Here is a 25861-nt window from a genome sequence, read left to right on the forward strand (position 1 = left end):
TGATCCCCAAATTTAAAGTTTGGTTTTTATTTTTTATACAGGTAACGTCTGCTGCAAAATATTCTACAATCAAAAACAGACACAGCAGCTTTATGTGGCAATTCTTCAAATGAAACTTTTACTGCTTTTATTATTGCTTTCTAACATTCTCTAAATGATGACAGTCAGGATCTGGGAGATCTGACACCTTATCTTCTTTTTTTTCCAAACAGCAAACTTGCCCCGATTTGTTTCAGTATGGTCAACAGTGCGCTAAATATACCCTATTGGTATCAGTACACTGAACAGAACTCAGAAACTGAATATGCCTAGCTGGCACTACCCATCATATTAGAAATGTAATTTACACTGCTGAAAATACTATACCAGCAGTGCTTGAAGTACCCAAGTAATTTTACTTAAGGATTTCCGGTAGCTGAGCCTAAAAAAAAACAACAAAAATCATATCTACAATGTATGTACAATGTTGGCACAGAATTCTATCATAAACAACTAGAACAGGATATATTTGTTTCCCATGTACAAAATGTAAAAGCATAAAGAAGGCAAATTTATCACCACTACATAATTTGTAACAGGTTAATATTTGTTAATAGGGGCACAAACATAATTTACAAAAAAATGAATACCGGATCACAATAATAAAAATATTTTTATCCACTTACATGGAGAACAAACTGCCTGAAAGCTTCCAACATAATTTGGTCCCAGTTCATATATAACACCAACACTTGCTGCTGTCAAGACTTCCTCCAAAAAGTGAGTTGGTCCCAGGCGCCACACCAGTGAGGAAAGCTGCCGTTGAGCTGGAGGAGTGCCAATGTAAGTATAGACTGTGCTAACCACTGGTGGGTTAACAGAGCCAGACCCCCCTGGGGTACTATGTACATAGTGCAGCTGTAACAATACAAATGAGAAAGACATTGATATTGTATGATTGAGATTCAGTAAAAGTCATTAAAATTCAGTATTCATCAAGAAAACATGGAAGCAAAACAGGACAGCCCACATTCAATGACGCTTTTGTTACAAATACAGACAAAAAGAAAAATAATTCTAGGTACGAATAAAGTATGGTACTAGAAAGTATTCACCAGTTCATTTTGCAAATTACACTACTAACAAATATGAAATATAAATGCAGAATAATTGGTCTTAAATATCTAATTTGTCAATATGTCTAGTGAAGAATTGGCTAAGACTGTGAAGACTGAGAATTGGCTGTGTTGTTCTATAGAAACCAATCAACAGTTTTATTTATTGTTTCTATACTGTATGTAGTGAGGATATGCATTACCATAAACAAAACTTTCCGTTTCAAAAAATTAGGCCAATTTGTTTTTTGTACTACATTGGTTATATACATTACAAGTACAATATATATTTCAAGGAAATTTAAATCATTTAGCTACATAGTGTAACTAGAAACCATGTCCATCAGATCCTTTACTTTAAGACATTCCTCATTAAAACATTCAATATGTAAAACTGTTTAGCAAAAAAAAAAAAAAAAAACACACACACACTTACTTTTACTGTATTGACTAACTGTCCATCAAGATAGAGAGTTGCAGTGCTATTTTTTAGCATGCCTTTACTCATCACCAAAACTAGATGATGCCACTGGCCTTCCATTATCAGCTCGCTACAACGGAATCTGGCACAGCATGGCAGAATTTCATAGAAAGAAGATTCTTCACTGAAGTCATCCACTGGAGTGTAAGAATAGAAAAACATCAGTAAAAGCATTTATTTTGGTTTTAGTCACAAATCGTCTTAAAGTTAATAAATAAAGTTACATCAAATATTAAGTAATGCTAGACATGTAGTCTTTTGTAAGGGATACATGGACAAGACACTAAAGAAACATTGATTGAAAATATAACAATTAACACTACATATACCATACACACTATTTAAAAGTTTCCGTATAGCAAACAAACATTCAACGGGGAAATTCTTTTTAGGAACCACAAATCTAATTGGCACTTTTGTGGTAACACTACCAGGGCTTATTTTAATCTATGATTTCATAACTAACCAATTAGTCTATGGAAATCCTTCAACAAGTCATAATATAATGATCCTTATTATACTAACAATGACATTTTCCTTCCTTTCCCCATAATGTTAACCATTCTAGTATTCTTTGGTTACAATTTAGGAATAGCAGTAGCCAGTGAATATTTGTATGATTAGAACAATGAATACTAAAGCTATCTACAATGTGGCCAACAAGCACAAAAGCACTACAAGCAGGCGTGTCATATGCACTTTTTAGTATTCATACTTATTTTTACTTGCATGCTGTACAGTACATTACAACTATGTTTAGCAACTAGGCTACTTTAAAAAGAACTGTGTATTTACCATAGTTTTGAAGGAGTTCCTCCTTGGTAGACACAATGAGGGACTTATCTTTTGCAGAGAGGACAATGGCTAAACATACATAGTGATGCTCGGAGGAGTTTGCTCGTCTGACAACAGTAAGAAGTCTAACAGGGTGATTATTCGGTGGCGTGCTGAAATGCTCAATACAAAACCAGGTGGAATAAGTTAAACCAGAAGGTGGAGGGAAAAGTCTTTCACCTACAAAAAAAAAGCATAGGTTTTATACAATTTTTAAACACAGTGTATAGAATTGAGTAATATTTGATAAATTGTATTAAAGTAATTTAATGAGTCACTGAATATTCAATACATCAGCAAATAAATAAAAACATTCCTATGCATGCTGTGACAGCTAACAAAGAAATAGACTTGACAGTAGTCTATTAAAAATCCAATATTTATTTGCCTGCATACTTGTGGATACTTTAATTGCAGTTATGAATGTTTTTTTTAACTTAAGGTTACTTTACTATTTAAACATTTTATATCTTTCAAAAAAAAAAAGATTCTTTTCATAGTGCATATTAATACAGTAATTATGCAAAAACAATCTTGGTTTAAATCATGAATATAGAAGAGGTCCAGGGCTTTTTTGAGTAAAACTGAACATATTTGTATCCTGCAGGGAATAAACTATTGCCATGTGTTATAGAATGTGTGAATTTGATATGCTGACAGTATATCTGTATCTATTGTAAAGAACCTTCTGCAGGACTGATCATTTTTATAGCAGCCTATGTGTATTTACACTTTTACTGCATCAGGACAAGAAATATGGATACATGACAAAGGGACAAAATGAAGGCAACGGGTGCCACCAGGACCAACATTCTCAGCCTTTCCCACTCCTTTTCTCTGACCCCATTACAGAAACTTTCCCTATGATACCTTGTTACCTGGTCAGGATTTAAGATCTCTGCAGGAGCATAAACAAAAAATAACAAGCTGATGGAGGTTCTATGCTTTCCTCACTCAATCCAAAATAATAAAAAAATGATTTGAAATTATGGAAATTGCTTAATTTTTTTTACCTGTTCCAATGCCACTGAGAACAGCTCCATCAATAAGACCGGTGGTAACTGCATTACTGGTTGGTGCATTGTGAGGAGCTAAACTTGGCAAGAAAAGGCACCTAATAATCAAGAAAATGTGTAAAAATTTCAAGCAGAGCTCAAAACATAATCAAGACAATTTAGTATAATCAAGACAACCTATGCAATATATAAGGGGTATTCGGAACATGGGATGAATGTCATATAAATAATGGACCAGCAAATCTGAGCTAGTTGGTTGAAGAAAAAAAAAACATAATAAAAAGCAAAAAAACACAACTTTGTTTAAAAGTTATGGCCTGAAATAGCTTAATGTGCAAACTTTCAAGAAGTGTCAAGTGTATGCTATTTCCATTGTGTTCTGTGGTTTCTTTCAATGACCCCTACACCAGTAATGTATTACTACTGTAATGGCACAGTGGCCAGTGGAATGCACCACATCATGCAGAAGGGGACCTGGAATCTAACACACCTGAAAATATTTAGAATGTGAAGGGACCATTTACTCTGGAAGAGAGTATGACTATCCAAGAAAACACGCAGCAAGCAAAGTATAAAGCTAATTTGCTTGTAGTGTGGTTGTTTACTTTCAATAGGAAAATCTTTTCTATCTATTCTTTTTTCCTCTTGTCCTATATTTAGTTCAAAAAGGTAAAATTTGGACTTTTTGTATGTCAACGCCTTACTTGATTGACATTTTTAGTAACTTTTCATGAATGCATGAGACATTGTTACCTTAGTCTTCTATATATTTTTACTGTTTCAACAAATATATATATATTTTTTAAGCTGTTTTTGCAGATGTTGTCCTGCTACATTTTTTAAGTGCCAATATTAACAGTGTTGCTAAACAAATAAAATGCAACAAAACAACTGAAATCTTTAACTTTCCTGGGGAAAATGTTTCTCAATGCATGTCTCATATGTCTAAATACTTCTAAAGTACATCCTGTCATGTCTGATGAAGGAGGGGGGCAGCATTCAGATGGGGTAATATTCTTTAAAAGGAATCAGGTGATTTAACAAAAAAGCTTTCAGATGCATAGCCAACTCAGAAGGAGACCAAAAGCAGCCAGTTATCCAGTGCAATACAGATTGCCCCATGGAAGTAATTTTTTTCTAAATTTAAACTTTATAGGAAGGATGCCATCATTGAAAGATGAAATACCATGGCCAGCTCCAAGCCTAATCTCATGTGACTGTCAACTCAATTAACAGATCATGGAAGGTTTGATGTAAGAAATATATTCATTAAAAAAAGGAAGGCTGTTACTAGTGTATTTATGCCATGAAACTCAGAAAACTATAATTTCCACTTGGTGCAAAACTCAGTATCAACTAATAATGTGTCCTGGTTAGACAGGACCCCTACGAGACAAAGACTTCTAAACTTTGGATGACAGACTAATATATCTTGTTATTTTTCAGATGCTTAAAATAGGAGAAATCACCTTACATTGGCCATTTCGAAGAATGGCTACATAATAGTCATAAACAGAATGTCACCCTCACCAGAATATTGGCGTCATGCTGCTGGCTCTTCAAAAGGATCCAGAACCAAGCAGGAATCATCATATTGGAGGTAATTCAACCATAGCTCTAAAAACCTCTGGAAGAACCATAGAGTTTAACCCTGGTTGTGAATGGCTAGTCTATCCAGTCTGTAGCAATAAAATAATTATATTGCAACACCTTTGAGTAGCACTGACAAACAGGGACGTTTAAAGTTTCTTGAGTGTTTGCTCAGCTCCAAATGTCTCTGCTAGCACAGCCATTAAACCAGGTGCAGGAGCATGACTGGGCCCTAAGAGAAAGCATGTTTTCTAAGAAATCATATTTCCAAAAATTGTATACAGCTGTATCTAAAAATTACCTATGACTAAAGGTTAACAGGTTACGATGTTAAAATTGGACATCATTATGTATGACAAAAAAAATTACCCAAAGCCTTCTAAAGAAGTGTCAAATTCCACAAAGGCAGGAGTGACTGATGATCCATGAAGTCTAATGTCATGCGGTGTTGTCATAGAAACCAGGCACTTTACTCTTGTCAGGGGCACTGTGCTTCCTTCTGCCGATTTTACCAAGCTCCGGCTTATCCGGTAGTGTTTATCTTCTCCCACGCAAAACACGCTGTCAGAGCCAAGACCCTCTGTTGACATGATCATGCTACCTGTGCGACATCCAAAAATAAAAAAAATAAGTCAAAGCTGCAAGCAGGGCATTTAAAGCAATGATTGCTAGTATAAACAATGTATTTTTAGCTTTCCCTGTTCTCTGATAAAATGATAATGTAATTGAGAAAACGTTCTTGAGAAGCAATTAAAGAGATCTGTCTAGGAAATGTACTGTTATGCTATGACTTTTTTTTATGAACTACCATCAGTTATCATAAAAAACTCACTTCTGACATTTCCCTCAATTTTATTAGTCAAAGTACTCAGGATGGTTTACTACAATCTAGTCTCAAGTCACAGTATAAGTTTAAAAAAAGATGAATTACCTGCAATAATCTTCTTCATAAAGCTTGTAAACCAAAGGAACTTTCTATATTAAAACTCATATAAATGACTGCACTTCCAACTGTAACACAGAATGCCTTTTTCTTTGTATCAGCGAAGCACATTATCTATATCTATTCCTACAGATTGCAATTGGTGGGACCAAAATGATAAATACAAACCTTTTGTCACAATAAGACCTAAACTAATGTGGCAACCCTGCTACCTTAAAGCAAATCTGTGCTTAGCAGTTCACATATTTACCATTTTTCCAGGAGAAAAGGTAAATACCTGGGAATACCTTTTATAAATGGGCAGTATGCGCCTTACTTCTCTTCCTGCAATGTTACAGAGCTGATGTGCATGGGAGTATCAGTACACATGGGGACACATAGGGGCTGACAGTAAACACCATATGGTGGGTTGCAGGAAGGGGAGCCATCTTCTCCTCTTCTTCCGGCTTCCTCTTCCTACGTCACACGACCTAGGGCGCAGGATCAGGTGACGTAGGATGCATGCACAGTAAGATTGGCAATTTTTTTCTTTTTTCACTAAAAGGCTCCTTTTTGGCATGCCCGATATGCTCGGACATGCACAGAAGGAGCACCCAAGAGCCTCCCAGGATGCGTGACATAGGTATCCTGGGAGGCTTTGTGCTCCCAAACACTAGAATTATCGGGTTGTTCTGCACTTTTTTTTTTTTTTTTTTTTTTAAAGGTTGTTGCACTCAAAAAAACAAACAAACAACAGAATGTTTACTTAACATAAAAGGGTTGTCTACTCTTTTATGTAAAGTGATGGGCAGTTAGGGTGGATGACAAAGTTTTTCTGTTTTGTTCTGCACCGGCAAAGCACAGACTTACAGGTAGTCCCCGAGTTACATACGAGATAGGGGCTGTAGGTTTGTTCCTAAGTTGAATTTGTATGCAAGTCGGAACAGGTACATTATTTTAATAAATGCAATTAGGACAGATGTTTGTCTCAACATATTAGGCAGTGTGGTGTCTACTATGGAGCCTAGACATTCATTAACTTCTGGAGCAAGCTGTGCTTTGATATGAAAAAAGAAACAACTGCAGAGTTTGTCTTGGTCATTAACAAGTTATAAAATGCTACAGATTAGCTCAGCTCTTAAGATCACCCACAACCTCAGCTGTGTTTAGCAAAAGATTTCTTCTACAAGTCATGCAAACTGCTCCCCTCCCCTCTTCAAGCCTCTATCATGCACATGGGGGAGCAGGGAAGCCCAGTTCCTTTTAGGAGTCATCCGTATGTTGGACGTCCTTAACCCAGGGACTACCTGTTCTTTATTAAAGGGTAACAGAAATCCTGTAAGACTTGCCTCTACTTGATCACTACTGAAAGGCAAGGGTTATAATTCACATACAGCAGAAGGTCACACAAAACATTTTGCTATTTGGTCATGTGACTTGCCTTCAGGAACAGTCTGTATTTCCTCCAAATTAGGACTAAGATCATTCATAGCAAACAGATGTTTTCTAAAAAGAACATGGCAGAACATACAGACTCCTAAGTCTTAAGATGGAGGGGGAAAAGGCACTACACTAATTCTTTAAAAAAAAAAAAGAAAAAAAAAAAGGCTGCCAAAAGAAAAGAAAAAACAGCCTGAAAAACATAAAAGGGAGTCAAGGACTTTTGGCTAAATAATAAATCAAAATTTTCTATGCAATATTTTATATTTTCATAACAAAAAAATAGTATTAAAGGACCATGTTTGTTTAAATTACTGGCAAGCAAGGACAGCTTTATGGTAGGGCCCACTGCACAAATGCCCATGGCTCCCACCCTCAATTAACAGAATGGTGGTGGGGGGGGGGGGGTAAAGGGCACTAGAATGCTGTGAGGCTACAACTTCCAGTGTAAACAGCATTGATTTTGGCAAATACTGTATGACAAAATCAACAAATTAAAGGCAAGCCTTACAGAATATTATTCAAGTCATTAAAATGTAGTGTTAGTGTAACTATGGGCATGTCGATTTTTAGTTTATCCATTTATTATATCAATAACTTAATTTTACCAAAATGATTCTAACTAATCAATAGAATAATCACTTCCTGTGTATTACAAATAAAGATGTTCATAATTTACTGTAAGCTCACCTACATGAACAAATATAAACCAGAAAAAAAGAAAAAACATTTTGGAAAATGATTTGGAGCACTATATTTTGTTTGACAGTGGAAAATGTCTGATATCATGAACGTTTCAATTATCCTTTGAATTAGAAACTAGTCAGGTTTAAAAGATGTGAAGGAATTAGTCAGCAGCAGTACCACGTCATCTGAGCTATACTGAATGGAAAGACACAGCATATATTCTCTAATACAAACGTCACCAATACGTCAGAGCAGTATGTAGGGAAAAGTGGGTTGTGTGTGTGGGAAGATGTCAGGAGAGCAAATACTTGAACAGATTGTATTTCCATCTTATCTGTGGCTAAACTGTAATTTTGGAACAGACGGGCTGACCTGACAGTTGTTCAAACTTTGGAAGCTGAAAAGAAAATACGCAATTTAAAGCGGGGGAGAAGGAAAAACACAGGGATCTACAAGATATAGCAGAAATATTTGAAAAAGGTACAGAAACCAGGTGCAGAAAAACACTACCATGGGAATGACACATTATGTTCATTGGTCATTCATTGAATTATATTTAGGAAAAAAAAGCATGTTCCATATTCAATGTCATATACTAAAAACAACTGAACTTCTAAAAAGGTCTAACATCAGAAATAATCAGTGCTAGATTTATGCAGCCAAATCCAACCAGTAAGGAAAATCTTATCCACAAGACATCAGGGTTCATTAAATACAGTAGTTAAATAATACCCTTCAAAGACATAGGAGCATGTACAGTTACAATAATGGTGCATTCTGCCAAAGTCTTTTGGTTTACTCCTATACCCCACAAACCTGAGCCATTCAAAGTAACAACCACACCTTGCTTTTTTGCTTTGTCATCTGACAAACTCGGACACAAAAAAAAAAAAAAAAACACCCAGTATTATACTTAGTGGTCAACAAGAGGGTGAAGGGGGTATGATGTTTAGGGATTTGCGGAGGGAAAAGAGTTGCATACTAGGTTTTCTGATTTAAAACTTTAGCCCATTCAAAATTAATATTTTAGTATTTTAGCGACGTTGGACACAATAGGCCTGATTTATTAAAGCTTTCTAAGACTGGGGAAGATAGACTATCATGGGAGAACTTGGATGATCCAGCAAACCTGGAACAGATCTGATCCGTGATTGAAAACATTTTCCAAATAGTAGCAAAATATTTTTATGAATCCATTCCAAGTTTGCTGGTCACCAAGGTTCTCTCATGACAGTCTATCTTCTCCATTCTTGGAAAGCTTTAATAAATCAAGGCCCACCTGTCAGTTTTTTTTGTTTTTGTTTTATTAACTCGGATGCCTGTGCCTGATTTTTCAGTTCTGCACATCTGCTGTGGCCCTTATGAAGGTTTCTCATTGTCCCCAATGGATTTTTTTATTTGTCAATTTAGTGCTGGGAAGAATGCACTAGACTAAGCTGGAACGTGCAAGTTGCAGTGCAGCACCCAAAAGTGCAGCACTTGGTAGAAATAAAAACCATTGCAGCTAGGTCTCGAGAATAGAGATTTCACAAAAAGCCAGGGGCTGGCTTCCTACAATTTTCCTATATTTAAAGTATTATTTTAGAGTGGACTAGCCTTTTTTTTTTTTTTTTTTTTTTAAGACAAACATTTTTGTTAAAATTTCCTTACTTCTCATTTCTGGTTCGTAGCTGAGAGAACTAGGCTTGTGTACTCTGTACTGTTTCAATAGCCGTTTGTCCCAAGCTGCACAGTTCAAGGGGTTTCCGAGCCGAAGAAATTCTCTAAAAGAAAAATATAAACCATGAGTCAAGACATAAACATGTTTTTGAGCAAGGAAAACCTGCAGCAAATACTAAAGTTCTGAAGGTGAATCACTCAAGTCACAATTAAACTTGTGGGTACAAGTGATTGCAGAAAGAATGGGCAATTTAGCTGCATGTAAACTGTATCAATATATATATCCAGGTGTTCTCTCCAGTGTTGCTCTGTGCTATAGGAATACACATACATAAATACTGCAATAACTTTGTCTCAAAAGTGATCAGCCAGGGACATTTCTCCTACCTAAAGCAGCAAGGACATACGCATTGCTTCCTTACCCAGATGGCAACCATTCGTCTTTCCAGATATCTTAGGACTCTATAACGATATCTACTGTACAGATTGGCACCCATTAAAAATAATGTCGAGAACTTACATAAATGTAGCTAAGACACTGCAAGAAAATTAGGAAAAGTTCGACAGGGCCTTTACCCACCAAGGCAATGCCATCAACAACATACTGAAGAAGTGAAAGAGAAACATTGTAAATTTGAACTTCTTACCTTAGTACCATTGGCTCTAATGCTTGAGATGCCAGTCTCTCAAACATACGCTGTAGTGGAGGATGTAATGAATGGTCCTCATCAGCCAGGGCAGCACTGCACCTATGCAACAAGCGGGCATGAAGTCCTGCCTCACACATAACCTGCTGATTCCGCTCGGTGTGTACTAATGATTGTAAGATGTTTGCAACAGCCAACTGAAGATCCAAGGCATGCTGTACAGAGAGAAATCATTAAGGCACTGGATGCAAACTGTGCAACTTTTGTAAGCAGCAGTAAAAGGTTTTTTTATATCACTCTTTACAAAATATGTACTGGTTTGATTTTTATTCTATGTAACACTTACAAATTATCAACATACACTAATAAACCTGTGAAATTTATAAATTTATAAATATAAACCATTTATAAATTTAATTAGCACTGCCCAAAATGACCAGCCTTTATCACAACAGTTATACTGACATCTCATTCCTATTTGAAACATCTAATCCTGGATCCAACAACTCCATTATTCCATGAATAATATGATTATAATTTAGGTGAGTTTACCCTCTCTCTACATTATAAAACAGAAAAAAAAATTTTATTAGATACTTAGAATATAGAATTTAAAATTGTATTCATGTTTTATATGAATTCTAGTTACATACCCAGTCAATATACAAAGATTAAAGTGTATGTCAAGGCAAAAGAATTATAAAATAAATATATATATTAAAATGCTTTCAAATAGGTACAAATAGGGAGCCCAATATTAGAAAGTGGACAATATCAGATGAGAACAAAGAGTTTTCTTCTTTATTTCTGCTTTGCTTAAAATGTTTGCAACAGTAATTACCTTTGAAAATACACAAAAGGAAAATTATTTTTATGGGGTTTGGGGATAATTAATATAATCATAGGTAGGTCAATAAAATCTTCTGTTAAATTATGCTTTTTTATAACCATAACATAAATTATACTTATCAAAAATGCTCTAAAAAGCAATCGTTGTGTGGCACAGCAATAAAAAAAGCACAATTTACAAAGCTGTTGTAATAAATGGACAAATATATCTTTTTAACCGAGTCATTCAGTAAACATATTATTCTGTCTTCCCACTGAGCTGCAAACTAAATTTCTAAAGAAGATAACCTACAGGAAAGACAACTGTAAGAGATGGCCATGTACAACAACATGTGAGGTTACAATACAATGCTGTAAGTTTGCAAACTTTACATTACAGACCTCTGGTTGGGAATCAGAGTCAACAGAAGCCAGGAGGTCCAACATGGAAAGCATGGCACCAGGATGAATAATTACTGCATCTGAACCTTGAGTAGTATGAATTTTTAAGTCACCAATGTTTTTAGGAGGTATCAGGGAAGTGGTGGATACTGTATGGTAGACATGTCTGAAAGAGAAAAAATAGAGCAAATCAAAAAATTTTCTCTCAAGTTTTTTTTCCAAGTAAAATGGTTTATTGAACAGACTTTAATATGTTTTTTTATTTGAAAAGCAACAAATGTGACATTCAGTCAACATTCGCTAGTGTAGAATTTTCAGGTGCGTGACTTTCAAATCGAAATTGATTTCACACCAAAGAAAATATGTTTCCTTAATGTCAGACATTGAATCAAGGTGTATGCAGAATACCAGCTAATCACTCGATCTTAGTAATAGGTAATGTAAATGATCTTTCCTTCTACCAGATTTATTCTATTATTTAAAATGGGGTTAGCTTTGGAGTCCTGAAGCAAGAAAGGTCACATTTGCAAAACATGTGATGTCATGTTTAGAAAGGCATTAAAGGGTTAGTTTGGGCCATATTGCTGCTTTGTAAAATCAGCCCCTAAAAGGAATGACTAGCAAAACACCAGACTAACCAATATGATGTTACACCTCCATCGCCAAAAACAGTTCATTTTACCTAATTTTGTGATCAGAAATACAAAAGGTAAATCAAGAAAAATCAATCAGCAAGAATGAAGACCGCAAAAAAAAAAAAAAAAGACAAAGGTTTTTAACCTTAACTTATACCATCCAAAAAAAATAAATAAATATATGGTTGCTCTCAGGCTAGTCCCCTGCTGTTCATACTTACTGCATACAAAGACTAAGACTTTGCAGAGCTAAATATGCACCCAGAGCAATGCTTGTAGGAGCTAGGTGTACCTAATCACTGTGCATACCTGTCCAAACAGGTACATCTAAAAGAAGAAATAATAATGAGGCCAATGTTGTTCTCCTGAGAGAATTGCATTGTTCAATAATCAGTCACTGACCAGAAAAAGATTTTTTAATACATTGCTGGCACTGACAATGATTTAGGGAATTGCATGCTTTTGTGTTCATGCAATGTTTATTTTTGTTTTATAGTATTGGAACATTAACAGACTGTTATTGAGTTAATCAACAAGAAGAACCATTGCACAACACCCCTACTGACCATGTGAGTGAGTGGAAGGTGACTCCACTACTATAACACTGGCTACTACCAAAAGGAATGCTTCCCCAAATTGTTACTAAGAGGTCCCCAGTAGGACCAGACAACAAGGAGGTATTTACTGAAAAAGTCTATCATTGCGATACCACTACTATTAGGGACAACTTTTTCTACTTCCTAATTTCCTTTGAAAGCAGAACTAAATTTCTTCTTTTCAAATCTGGTATCAAGCAGGACTTAATTGCAGAGAGTGGTTGGTGATATTCATTCTGCAATAAGCATTGTTACCTGCCTGATCACCATCCTCTTCTGTCATATATTGCGGAGCTGCACATGCACAGCTCAGTGTAGGGAATTATACGATGCATCCAGGCCTCCCCTGAGGCTGCATGGACTGAATGAACACACATGCACAAGTGATACGCCATCCCAGACCAGCCAATCAAGACGGGTGAAGAGAGAAACCACAAAGAGAAGGAGGAAGAAGATGGCCGTGCCCATGATGGATGGTGGGTAACGTTATATTATTTCAGAAGGAAAATTGCCGGTTCCTTCTGCAATACAGAACCTACCTGGCCAAAGTTTTTTCATTTTTGGGTTTCGTTCTGCTTTAAAGAGGTCAGGCTGTTGACCCTCCCACCTTAGAATTTTGATGACTCGATCACCAGCTATATTAAGTTGATGCCTCACAAATTTAGCTAGAGTGTTTGTGAATTCTCTTAAAGAGAATTACCATAAATTGGTGGCTTTTTTATAAATCAAGTTTGTATATGTCCCACCATTTTTAATGTTTTGAACCCAAAGCTTTTTATTGCCCTAAAAAAAATTATTTTTATTTAGGCCTTCACCTCATTTCACTTGATCTCAGATATCCATGCTTCAACTTAATGCAGTTCACGAAGAATTTAAATAAACATTCGCCCAAAATTTTTTAAAAAAGGAGGCAGAGCATAAATCACAAAATAACAGCATTTGTATATTATTAATCATGTATTACTAAAGCATGTTGAAATGCATCAACCACATTAATAATATAGCTCTTTGTATCTGAGAGTCTTCTCTTCCAGGCAAAATAAGGTCTCTCTAAAAATATAACCAGCCTAAATATTTTATTGAGATGAAAATCTGCTGCATTATTTAGGCCTGGCTTTGCATCCACATTTTCTATTTTGTCTAAGCAACTAGGATATTTAATGAGACATTGTAAAACAACAATAAAGAGACATGAAGCAATGGCTCCATTTTTGCTTTATTATTTTAGAGGCGCTGTAAAAAAAAAAAAAAAAAATCATCAAATATAGTAATATGTAGGCAAATTACCGTACTTCACATTAAGCGTATGAGGTCTATGCTGTGTATACTGCTATTAAGTATAGGGAATTATAGTCATTATTTGCTGTGCTAATAACTCTTAATCTTCTAAAGGCTACGTTTAATAAAAATTGGGTTGTGTAAAAATATATAAATATTTGCATTAATATTTACTTGAAATATTCTCTAATGTCCACATGTAAACTAAAAACATAATTAAGATGTTTCAACAAAAATGCTATCAGATGCCAAATATCTGTCACTAAAATAATAAATTTATCTCAATACCAATTTTAATTTTTAAGCCATCTCACAAATTATAGACTTTTTCGGTAGTTTTACTACACTGCCTAACAGCAACACAGAAAAGCTACACATTTTTACAGTTTAAGGAAAAGAATTATATATATTTAAGAAATAAAAAAAAAAAACGGTATGCCAAAACATACATAGGCAGTCTATCTTAAAATCTATAAATATTTTGACTGTGCCTTTCTCTCACTTTAAAGCGGACCTCAACTAAAATTTTTACCTTACATAAAAAATTACCTTTTTTTTGGTTGGGGGGGAATAAAAACACTTTTAAAAAAACAAAAAAGCCCCTCCCCTTCTGTCTTTATTGATGCGCATATCCTCCTGGGATACTCATGTCATGCACCCCAGGAGGCTTCTGGCTGTTACTTCTGTCTATTCAGATTGACACTACAAACAGATACAAAGAGAGATTTAAATAAAACCAGATTCACCTGCATAATTCTTAAGGATGTTCCAATAAACTGCCAACCAATCTAGTTTTTCAAGGGTAAAAATCTGCATTTTCATTATTAGGATTATGAGAGTGAATTCACCATGGTATTTTCATTGATTTCTATTGATTATATGATTTTTTTTCCACACAAAATAAGGCAGTGACATCTTTATTTTGTGTCCTTGGTTCATACTCAAGCTAATGCAGTTTTTCTGTTTTTCCTGTTACAATTTTGGTTTATATTTGAGTATATACAGTACAATTTTTTACTTTTGCAGTGGAAACTTGCTTTAAACTAGGTCAACTGCAGTTCAAGAGATCACACGCACCTGCCAATTATTTCTATATAATCTCAGAAGAATCTCAAACATATTTTACCAACACAGTTTACAGGTCTTTGGCATAGGCCCCAATTCTCTTCCCATAACAATTATATATTGAATTGACTGTCACTTTAACTCCTTTTACATGGTATATATTTCAAGTATGACAACTGTACAATCAACTCTTCTATTAAAAAACAACACCCATTTATCTTTACTTGAAGAAACCTCCAACGTTGGACCTGATTTATTTGGGCTCTCCAAGGCTAGAGAGGATACATTTTCATCAGTAAAGCTGGGTGATCCAGCCAATCAGGAATTGATTTCATTAAAGTAATTTGCTAAATGAGGTATGGAGAGAATCGCAGTTTATGTTGTTACATAGAGCCTACAAAGTGTTCAGGCCTGCAACGTTAGATGTGCAGCCTGAACAATGGCATTTTCAATGTCCCAAATGTTCTGTTTGGTTCTGTCAACATATTGAGCATTTCTGGCGTCAGATTATTGTGTTTGTGTCCAAAGTTACTGGACATCTTATCCCTAACACCCCTTCCCTCCTTCTGTTCGGTTCATGGGAACAGGCCAACCAGGATGGTATGCCCCGTTCCTTACAATGTTGGACTAATGTCTGTCTGTTAGCTGCCAGAAGAATGATTATGCGCAATTGGACTCAACCTTTACCTCCCACATTGGAGCAAGTCATCACCTCCTTGAAAGCTTTATTTCATACTGAGATGTTGGACGCCCGGATTCAGGGTGATGATCGTATAACTTGTTTCTGGCAACAATGGTACAAATTTATGTTATGTACCTTTACGAACACGGAGAGCTCATCGATTTTGAATGAGTTTCAATATTCTACATGGTATATTACAAATGTTACATTTTCTGCAAATACAAATGGTTGATAACTTTTATATTTTTTCAGCTTCAAGTGTCCCCCCCCCCATTTTTCCTTTTTGTTCTATCCCCTTGTTAATTGGTGTTTTTATGTTGTCTTTGTAAAATGATAAAACTAAAAAAAAAATTGGTTTGAAAAAAAAAAAAGTAATTTGCTATTTGTTAGCAAATGTTTTCAATCTTGGACCAGATCCATTCCAGGTTTGCCGGATCATCCAGCATTACTAATGAAAATGAATCCTCTCCAGCCTTTGAGCGCTTTATTAAATCAGGCTCATTAGATCTAGATTTCAAGCATTACATTCATTCATTATATTATTGAACATTTCTATTAATTTTCACGGTCAGACCTAGTAATTTATTGTAGTGATTAATAATCCCTATGCATGAATAAGAAAGCCTTAGCAGTACCTCTTCCTGGAAAGAGCTGGAGTCCCCCAAGGTGAAGGGAGAGTGGTCTCATTTGTCAAGCAAGGCGGGATCTGTTCTGCACGACTGCAGATGTAGACAGACACGAACAAGACAGAAGAGTTAGAAAATCAAGTGGGAAAAGTGTTGTTAGTTGCAGAGAATGAAAGAACAGAACTGTAGCAATATAAAGAAGAGAAATGCAGATCACAACATAGGGAGGCATCATATAGACCTTTACTGTGCCAGAAGATAAGCAAGAAAAACATGAACTGACTATACATTTATTTTAAAGGGGTTTAAAACAAAACAAAAAAAAAAAAAAACCCTGATCCTTCAGAATGTGCATAGGAAGTCATTATATGACAAAGTTGTAATGACACCAAGTTATTAAGGCACTATCCCTGAAGACTGACATTCGTCACCATTGCTCATAAACAATGGTGAGAAAACTTATAAAGAGAGCTTCCTTGGCTATGAATAGTCCAAAATAAAAGGTGCCAATCTTTAACCAGCTATAAACAATATTTATTGATCAAGCCTATTAATAAATGGGGTAGCAAGTGGCTTTTAATAAAGCGGCACAGGTAAAATCACATACATTGAAATGAAATATTGCTCTTTGTAGGTTACTGTTCTCTGAAGATGATATTCATTCACCAGAAAATTCAGCTAGCATACTTACCAAGCATTAGTGCTACCCCAATTACTACTGTCACTTTTTGATGGGCAGAAAAGATGTCACAATAGATCACTTCTCAAAATTTAGTACTGCACAACTTTCATTTTATTTTAAAAGAAACTATGCCCTAATTAAATCATTCTTACACAAAAGTCTATGAGGCTGCTATCTTGGAACACTGATATATACATGGAGAAAATACTTTTTTTTACCAACTTTTCGTTGTAATGTGCTTTTTGCAATGCTAGCAAAACCCCACTGATCAAAATAACCAGATATTTCATACAGTAACAGCACTTTCCCCATTCATGCTTTCAAGGGTCAATGCTTATCTATAGTCCCTACAAAATAGTTATTTTTTGATGCCCAATTATGTTGTGAAATGTTTTTATGACTTGTGAATTCTACTGCTTTATGTGAAATCACTTGTAGTTTCTCTTGCTGGCTTCTAATGCAGGGCAGCAGGGGAATGTATTGAGGCCATTGTGAGCAACTTCTGTGATACGGAGCCATCAGAGTGCCTTTATTTGTCATCCAGATTCCACCAACAAACTATGAAGTATGCAGTACTTAGTGTGCGGATCACAGTTATTGCCTTTTCCTGACCCCTTCTATTGTAAAAAGATTGCCTTATTACTCTGTGGAGCTGGACAAGCTTGGCAGAAGTCAATTTTTGAATCGGAACAAAAAAGTAAAGAATTAACCTACATAGGGTTTATCCAGGAAAGGGTCTCTTACATCACAAAAAGAGGGTTCTCAGATCACTGGATTATTGACAAAAGGGACTGGGGATGGACTGGTATTCCGTAGCTAATTCAGGTTAAAAAGTGCAACTACTGAGCAGGTAGACAGGGCTCTTACTATGATCCTCTGAAAGGTATAACCATACGCAAGAAGCCTACAGTGAGAGAAAAGGGGTTTGCAATTGTCCCCTTTCCAAAAGTACTAGTTGTATGACTGTCCAAGATTTCCTGACTCAAAACATAAAGGTTAGATTGTGATAAGTGAATCAGAGCTCCAAAGCTAAATTTTGAAATGGCACCAAAGACTGACAACTAGAATTTTCAAATGTAGGTGTCACCTATAGGCAGCTTTTATCTACTCCCACATGTTTTCTTTAACTTCTTGATGGTAATCACCCTATTTGTAATGGAGCAATTTCATTGTTTTACATCAAAAGCATTTGTTTACAAAGCTGATGCTAATAAGCTATTAAATACGGATCAAGAAGCTTAACTATGGAAACGGATGCCGATATTGATTTTCGTCATATTATCTTCATTTTACAGCCGTTCTACAAAAACAATGGAGAAATGATTCTTGCATTACATCCTGCCTGTCTTGTAAAAAATACCAAACCTTACTTTACTTACCTTACTTTACTAAAGGACAGTTCTAACACAATTACATTTGATTCAAGTCTCAGTTCTTCTGCACCACACAGAGAAAAGGAGAAGAGCCATATCCCTATGCACACATCCCATGCAATACAGCTCAAGGGAAAAGGAACCAGACTAAAGCTACGTACACACGTCAGATTTTTATCGCCCGATAATCGGCATCGGCCAATTATCGGGCGAAAATCTGCCGTGTGTACAGTCGGTGTCGTCCATCGTCCGGATGCCGGATCCACGGACCACTTTCCTAATGAAAGGGAAGGGGGAGAGCGCGCAGCAGGGTGCCGCTCCGTCGCTCTCCCCCTCCCCTCTCCATAGAGCATGAATGGTGCTGTATGTACAGCACCGTTCATGCATCGTGCACTCCCTTGTCGTTGGAAAGGATCGTGAAAGATCCTTTCCAACGACAAAAATTGGAAGTGTGTACGCAGCTTAAATCATTTCACAAGTCCCCTTGCTGTATTATGATCAGTGGTGGATGAAGGTTCCATGACAATGTTTTAAGAGCCAAGTGAATAAACTGGCTGCTTCCTGGCAACAAAAGATAAGCATGCCATGTGTCCCCAGATAAGCCACACCATGATTAAGCTAAACTCCAGGCTAATAGACAAAAAGCTGAAATACATACACTTTATCTGTTGTAATTATCCAGGAATTTGAAACTTAAGCTACGTAAACACTTCCAATTATTATCGTTGGTAAACGAACGACGAACGATCCTGCACGATATCTGCAAACGATCGTATAGCACCGTTCCTGTACATACAGATAACGACACGATCGTTCGTAGATATTGTACACACAATAGATGCGATCGTTTGAACGATACAGGAAGTTACGTGCACCGCAGGAACGTTCGTTCATCACGCATGCTCAGACCATGGACGATCAATGAACCATCGTACACACGAACGATGGTCAACGATCGTCGTCCAATCCGATCCGCCGGTCCGGTCGTTCATTTCCAACGACTTTCCTCGTTCGCCGGCGTCGTTGGTTACTTTTTTTACGAACGATTTTTGCCAATCGATCGTTCGTCGTTCATTTTGAACGATAAAAATTGGAAGTGTGTACGCAGCTTTAGGCTACGTACACAGTGCAATGGTTCTCATACGATAATCAGCTCAGGGCTAATATCAGACGAGAAACTTGTGTGTGTACAGTGCTCTTCGTCTATCGTCCTAACGACCATCCTGGCAGGACCAAGGATGATGGACATTAAATGATCATAATGCAATAGTGCTGTATTTACAACGCTCGTTTGTGCATCATGCAGTTGTTTGTTGATGAAAAGGATTGTGAAACATCCTTTCCAACAACAATTATTGCAGATATGTACTTAGCTTTACTTCAGCAGACTATATTGTAGTTATACATCATAGCCTAGGCCTCAGCCAACCCCAACCTATGACCTCCGAACCTTTAAAGCAATAGAGTCCTTGCTGTCTGAGGGCTAAGCTTTTTCTAGTCTAGGTTTACCCTTGCAGTTGGCTGATAAATAGATTCAGCTAGCTGCTATGAAAGCCTTCAATGTATTTTTCTAAACAAATGCATAACCATAATTAAATGGTGTTTATATTCTTTTTTGAGTCAAGGTTTATTCAGATGTCAAGCAGATTACATAGTACTGTAATACTGTGTATATCTAAATCAGCCATTCTCAACAAGGATTCAGAGGAACCCCAGAGTTCCAGAGGTTGCTAGGGGTTCTTTGAACTGTGGCTGATTAAACTTCTATTGGAAGATACCTGCATAGATCAACAACATTTTGTAGAGCCTGCTGTAATGACTCTAATAATGCTTTTAGGTTCTAAAAAGATATAGGGAGATATTCTTTCCACTAGCAATCAATTTTTTTTTCCATTGACTGCCAATAAGGTTTTAGTGGTGGTTTCCTGAACAGATCAAAATCAAGTTTATATTTCCCTGTCCTATTGTGAGCACCCCCTTCCTTCTCTTCCTTTCTCTGATGTTCTCCCATTTAGATAGGCCAGTATACCTATATCTACCTATACATATACCTATTCTGACCAAAACACAGGATTTACTAAACTCCTCCTAAAATACTAGTTGACAGGTTGCTGTGTTATAAGACACAGGTTAGCAAAATCATAAATTCCTTATCTACCATCTGTCCAGCTATTTGTCTTTCCAGCAACTATTTAACAACAGCACTAAGGCAATAAATACAACACCCACCACACCTTGTGCAAAGCACTGATCAACTAATCACAGAAATCAACTAATAGAAATACAGATCTGTTTGTCCACATTATATATGTGTTTTAGAAAATCAGTTCACCGATAAGCTGGAATAGAGAATGCCAGGTACTGAATAAAATGTCAGAAAAACTGCAGCAAAAGTGTTTGTAAACAGGAACAACCTAATAGTTATCAGCTAGAGTAACCCAACACCCTGGGAATCATTCATTCCTCTGCCTTGTCTCATCGCCACTTTGCACAGTATCAATTCATGCAAATCTTTCACTCTGCCTGGTTTTATGATCACTTGATCCATCAGTGGGTACTCGTGTCACCACGCTTTATTCTTCCTGATCACACATGCAGAAATACAGTAGAATAGATGCAACACTTAAACCCACAGTGACTGCTGACAGATCATGTTATCAAATATCAACATCAAAAGACTGACTGATGTGAGTCAATTCCTGTGACTGTGTATATGTATAGATGTAAATATGTGAGTGAGTGAAAAAGAGAGATTTCTAATTGAAATAAACTTTACATACGGTAACTTAAATTACATTTACTTTTTCCCTCTGTTTTTCCAAGAAAGCACAGTACAGCAAAAATATTCTCACAGGAGCCCACCTTGGTACTCAAAATGAAAAAGCTCAAATGCTGCCTACCATTACACAAAGCTATTCATTCTGCTGCAAAGGCTGTTTCTGTTGAAAATTTGTTAGGTGAGCATTTCCAAGACACAGCTACAGTTTTTCCCTGGCAGCTAGTTAAACTTAAAAGTTTCCCATTGGGTACAACTACATTTTAACTGTTCCATTGTCCAAAGTAGCATCTTTCAGAATTTCTATACTTTTATCATGAAAGCACAATAGTCATAAGTTAAACATTGTGATTTATGGTATTTCCATAACTATAGTTTTAAGAAATCTGGCTAAAAACCAGAGCACCTTTATTTAAAGTTTTCCTTCATGTACTGATCCATTGACACTAACAAGATGTGCAACTGATTATATAACTTCTAGACCTTTTCCCCCTTTTGGCTTCCCTGTAATAAAGAGTATTTCCAGCACTTCAATAAGTTGTGACAAATAAAAGAGAACATGCCCAGAAGTGTTACTTTGCAGACATCATCTGACAAGCCGTTTTCCACTTCAGACTATGAGTGTATTAGACAATCTCCAGCTTCAAATAATGTTTCAAGAAGCAGTTTAATATATAATAGGAAAAGCCCTGAGCATTGTTTTATTTTCCTAAATGGTACACCCAAAACTAACCACCTTTCAATTTTGGGTACTTGACAGCAAATTGCGCCAACTTTGTTTGTTTCAAATATCTTTATGACCCGGTTGATCCTTCCCTTTCACACATAGAAGGAAGGAAGGAATTATGCATTACAAATGTTCAATTTTTCCGGACCACACAAGAATCGGTGCCAGGTTTTAGGGGCTACAAAAGAATAGACATGAAATAGAATCGATAAAGCAGATTTCCTTTTTTTTTGGAGTAATCCTGTAATTTTTTTACTGGTTGACCCTGCCCCAAAATCTGTTTCTTTTACTGCACCTTTTAACCAACCCTTAAAACAAACTGACCAGCAAAGGTACAGCAGGTACAGTTGGCACAATCCTTTCACACTGACACATATCTTTACAGTAGTCAGTTAACATGCACATGAGTTAAACTCTTTAGTTGTTAGCTAGAGCCAGAGTTTGTTTTTTTGTGTCTAAGTAAAGCTTCCCTGCCTAACCCATGTTACAATGCTGCTGTACAATTTCCCTGCAGAATAATCAAGGATTGAATAATGATCAGTTTGGTAATTACATTACTTCCATGACATTTAACATACTTTCCTCTTCTGCAAGAGGAAGTTTTCATTTCCTTATCACAAGCAAAATCTCCCAGCCTCCCATCTTTATCAACCTATATGCAAGTTACACAGAGTAATTGTACAGAGATTAGTATCGAATATTCGTCCACAACAAGTGAAATCAATTAGATAGCTAAATGCGGTTAAAGTCAGTTTAGCTCTTCCTTTCAATTTTCAGTATACACAAATACAAAGAGATGCTTGATGGATATGTTTTAAGAAAAAAAAAGTTAAATAAAAATTAGCACAATCCTAAGAAATGTAAAATTTATATTTAGAAAAAAAAACAGAAAACAAAAAAAATTTATAAAGCATTTCCATAGTTTAGGTTTAGAAGCGCTGGTTGTATTTCTTGAATAATTCATAAAATCCACCAGTTGCAACTGTGAAAAATATGTAATCAGTTTGTGAAGTAATTTCAATTGGAGTAAAGGTTTTTTTAAAGAACCAGTTTGTGCTCCTTACACTGGAGTCAAGTTTCTTATTGTTTGAAAAGTATTTTTTTTTTTTGTTAGTCTTTTTTTTCAACTAATCATCCAGCTAGTAACAAACCTAGCTAAATGTATTTAAAGGTAAATATAAATAAGTAAGAGATGCTCACTGGCATGCTTTTTCTAGGACAGTAGAATACAAAGAACTAAGACCAGTGGTGGCCCTTTTTAGGAGGTCCCCAGGGGAAGCCTCCATTGCATATGGTTAACTAGTGATCTTGTCCTGCATCTCTTTATAGTACTTTTGTCTGGATTAGTAATAATAACACACAAAACGCAGAGACAAAAATGTAAAAAGTGAACATACCTGTCAAAGGAGTCTGTGGCTACTTTATAGAGATATACAAAGAGTTTGCTGCAATGCCTCAAAATGGGACACACAGAGTCCAAGTGTACCAGGTCCTCCTCTAGCAGTCTCTGAAATGGCTGATTATTAGAAGGGAAGACGTTTGACGGTTTGATTTTGCGGGATTCCGCAAAGCAGCCTAGCAGCCGAATGGCATCAGCCAGTTTTTCATACTGGATCTCAGTTTTAAAGAAATGAGAGTTTGCAGGCTCATAACGCATGGCTGCTGTCAACGTGCAGAAAACAGTGTGCAAAAGTTCAAAGACCTGATTCTGGTTCACTTTTTCCCATCCGTTCCTTGGTGGACAGCTCAAACATTTCTCCATTGCAACCAGCAGGGAAGTGACGTATACAAAACCTCCAACTTTCCTGAAAACGGTCCTTGTCCGGTGACTTTCTCGAAGAACTATTAAAAGGGCCTACAAAGCACAAGAGACTAAAAATCAGTAAAATAAACCAGTTACAGAAATTTTTATACGGCAACAATAAACTACAGAGAACTCAGTGTACTTTTAATCTGCAGTTTTGGTCTTAGATTTTCTAAGTGGACAACCCACTCACTTAACTTCATAAACTAGGCACCTGCCTATATATTCAGTATGAAGAGCTGGTAGTCATAAAAATTGTTTCGATTATTTTGAAACCTGGAATGTTATTTCCTAAATCTATACTAAAAGCACTTGCTATTAGCTGGCAAATGTTTTCAAACTCGGACCAGATTAGTTGCATGTTTGCTGGATCACCCAGGTTCCTTCATGAAAATGTATCTTCTCTAGTTTTGGAGATCTTTATAAATTAGGCCCATATTTTCAATAAGACAAGGAATATCTTCCCTTCCTGACCTCCTCTTATTTAGAACACTCCAATACGTTGTAAATATAGTGATTTGTAGAGTAGTAGGCAGAGATTCCTTAGGACTATACTATTTGATTGGCTTTTTTGAAGAGTAATAATGAGGAACTGAATTAGGAAATGACCAGTGGGAAAAATAATCCCCTGAACTACCCCCTGGGCCCTTCCACAGTAATCTTGCTGACAATACTACATTCAGGAACTTTCCTATTAGCTTAAAGCAAAGGCATTTGCATTGGCAGGTGGTTTAAAAAAAAAAAAGGTGGATCTATGAACGACGAACGATCGTAATACAAGGAAAAGGGAGAAAGCGCAGATGGTTGCCGCTTGCTCAACCCCTCCCCTTTCATTAGAGCTGAATGGCGCTGTACATACAGTGCTCATTAATGCATCTTTCAGGCTTTTGTCATTGGATGATCGTGAAAGACACTTTCCAACTAAAAAACCTAACGTGTGTACATAGACTAAGGGCTCTATTTATAAAACAGGGACATTCCCTGGTGGCAATCAATTACTACCATTTAAACACGTGGACCAGGAAGATTTACATGAGGGAATGTCAGATTCCTTGTGTTATAAATAGAACCCTAGGTGTTTATTTTATCAAGAGAAATTGTATAAACTGTCACAGGGATCTGGATTATGTACAGTAATTACAAATGTGATTTTTAGGCTACTCCACATGAGCTATGTACAGCACTAATGACTTTAAATCAATACAAAATAAGAGTAAAAGTATGTGGAACAGTCTGTCATTTTAACTACACAATTTGATTCTGTACCAAATTGTAAAAACACCATTCATGTGATATCCAACATAGTTGCTTATAGACAATGTAACACAAAAATTTAGAGGGAACCAAGCTAACGCATTTCAAATAAAACGTGATGGCAGGTTATCAACCTTAAAGGATGGAAACAAAATAAGAGAATTAGTCATATATTCTGTAGATATTACCATCTAGTATGTGTTAAACTGCAAGTGTTTTTTCCTACTGCTCAACAAATTACAATAATCAAAATTTCAAATTACAGCTAAGTAGTAACTCACCCGCAGAATGTCGGTCTTGAGCTGAAGTTCTGTTGGTGGAGCTGAGTGCATTAGTCCTAAAAGTGTCCCCATGTCATCATCTCCACTTGGGGATAACATCAACTGCTGGATCACCATGAGGGCATGTTCCCTGCATTGGGGGTATTTGACTATGTTGTGGACACATCTTGCACCTCCAAATTCTCTGAAGACACCTTTTTAAAGGCAAACACCATATAAATAAATATGTAACATATGAATTATTCTAAAAATATATGACATTTTCTTTTCAAAAACAGGTAATGTCTCAATACACCATACAAAACATAATATGAAAACAATACCGTGTTTCCCCGAAAATAAGACCTACCCCGAAAGTAAGACCTAGCACTATTTTGTAAACCTGCCCTAATATAAGACCTACCCCGAAAATAAGACCTAGGAGAAAAAAAAAATAAAAGCATACATACCGGTAAATTAAAAAGTACTCACCGAGACAGCTC

General features: G+C 36.3%; 1 protein-coding gene across 4 annotated transcripts in view; it reads right to left on the reverse strand.

Moving 5' to 3' along the window:
- Nucleotides 1-25861, reverse strand: part of WDFY3 (WD repeat and FYVE domain containing 3) — a 136728-nt gene that overhangs the window by 52566 nt on the left and 58301 nt on the right. For 3 of the 4 annotated variants that reach the window (XM_072405444.1, XM_072405445.1, XM_072405443.1), the window contains exons 12-22: nt 25380-25573; nt 23438-23895; nt 16492-16575; nt 11601-11766; nt 10371-10585; nt 9715-9827; nt 5385-5616; nt 3423-3523; nt 2371-2589; nt 1531-1712; nt 666-897 (exon numbers count right to left, since the gene is read on the reverse strand). In XM_072405444.1, coding sequence (XP_072261545.1) covers nt 666-897; nt 1531-1712; nt 2371-2589; nt 3423-3523; nt 5385-5616; nt 9715-9827; nt 10371-10585; nt 11601-11766; nt 16492-16575; nt 23438-23895; nt 25380-25573 — 2196 coding nt within the window. The remainder of the gene's footprint in view (nt 1-665; nt 898-1530; nt 1713-2370; nt 2590-3422; nt 3524-5384; nt 5617-9714; nt 9828-10370; nt 10586-11600; nt 11767-16491; nt 16576-23437; nt 23896-25379; nt 25574-25861) is intronic. The other variant, XM_072405446.1, reaches the window with a different exon arrangement.

The sequence above is a fragment of the Pyxicephalus adspersus genome, chromosome 3, assembly GCF_032062135.1.
Source record: "Pyxicephalus adspersus chromosome 3, UCB_Pads_2.0, whole genome shotgun sequence".
Lineage (NCBI taxonomy): Eukaryota > Metazoa > Chordata > Amphibia > Anura > Pyxicephalidae > Pyxicephalus > Pyxicephalus adspersus.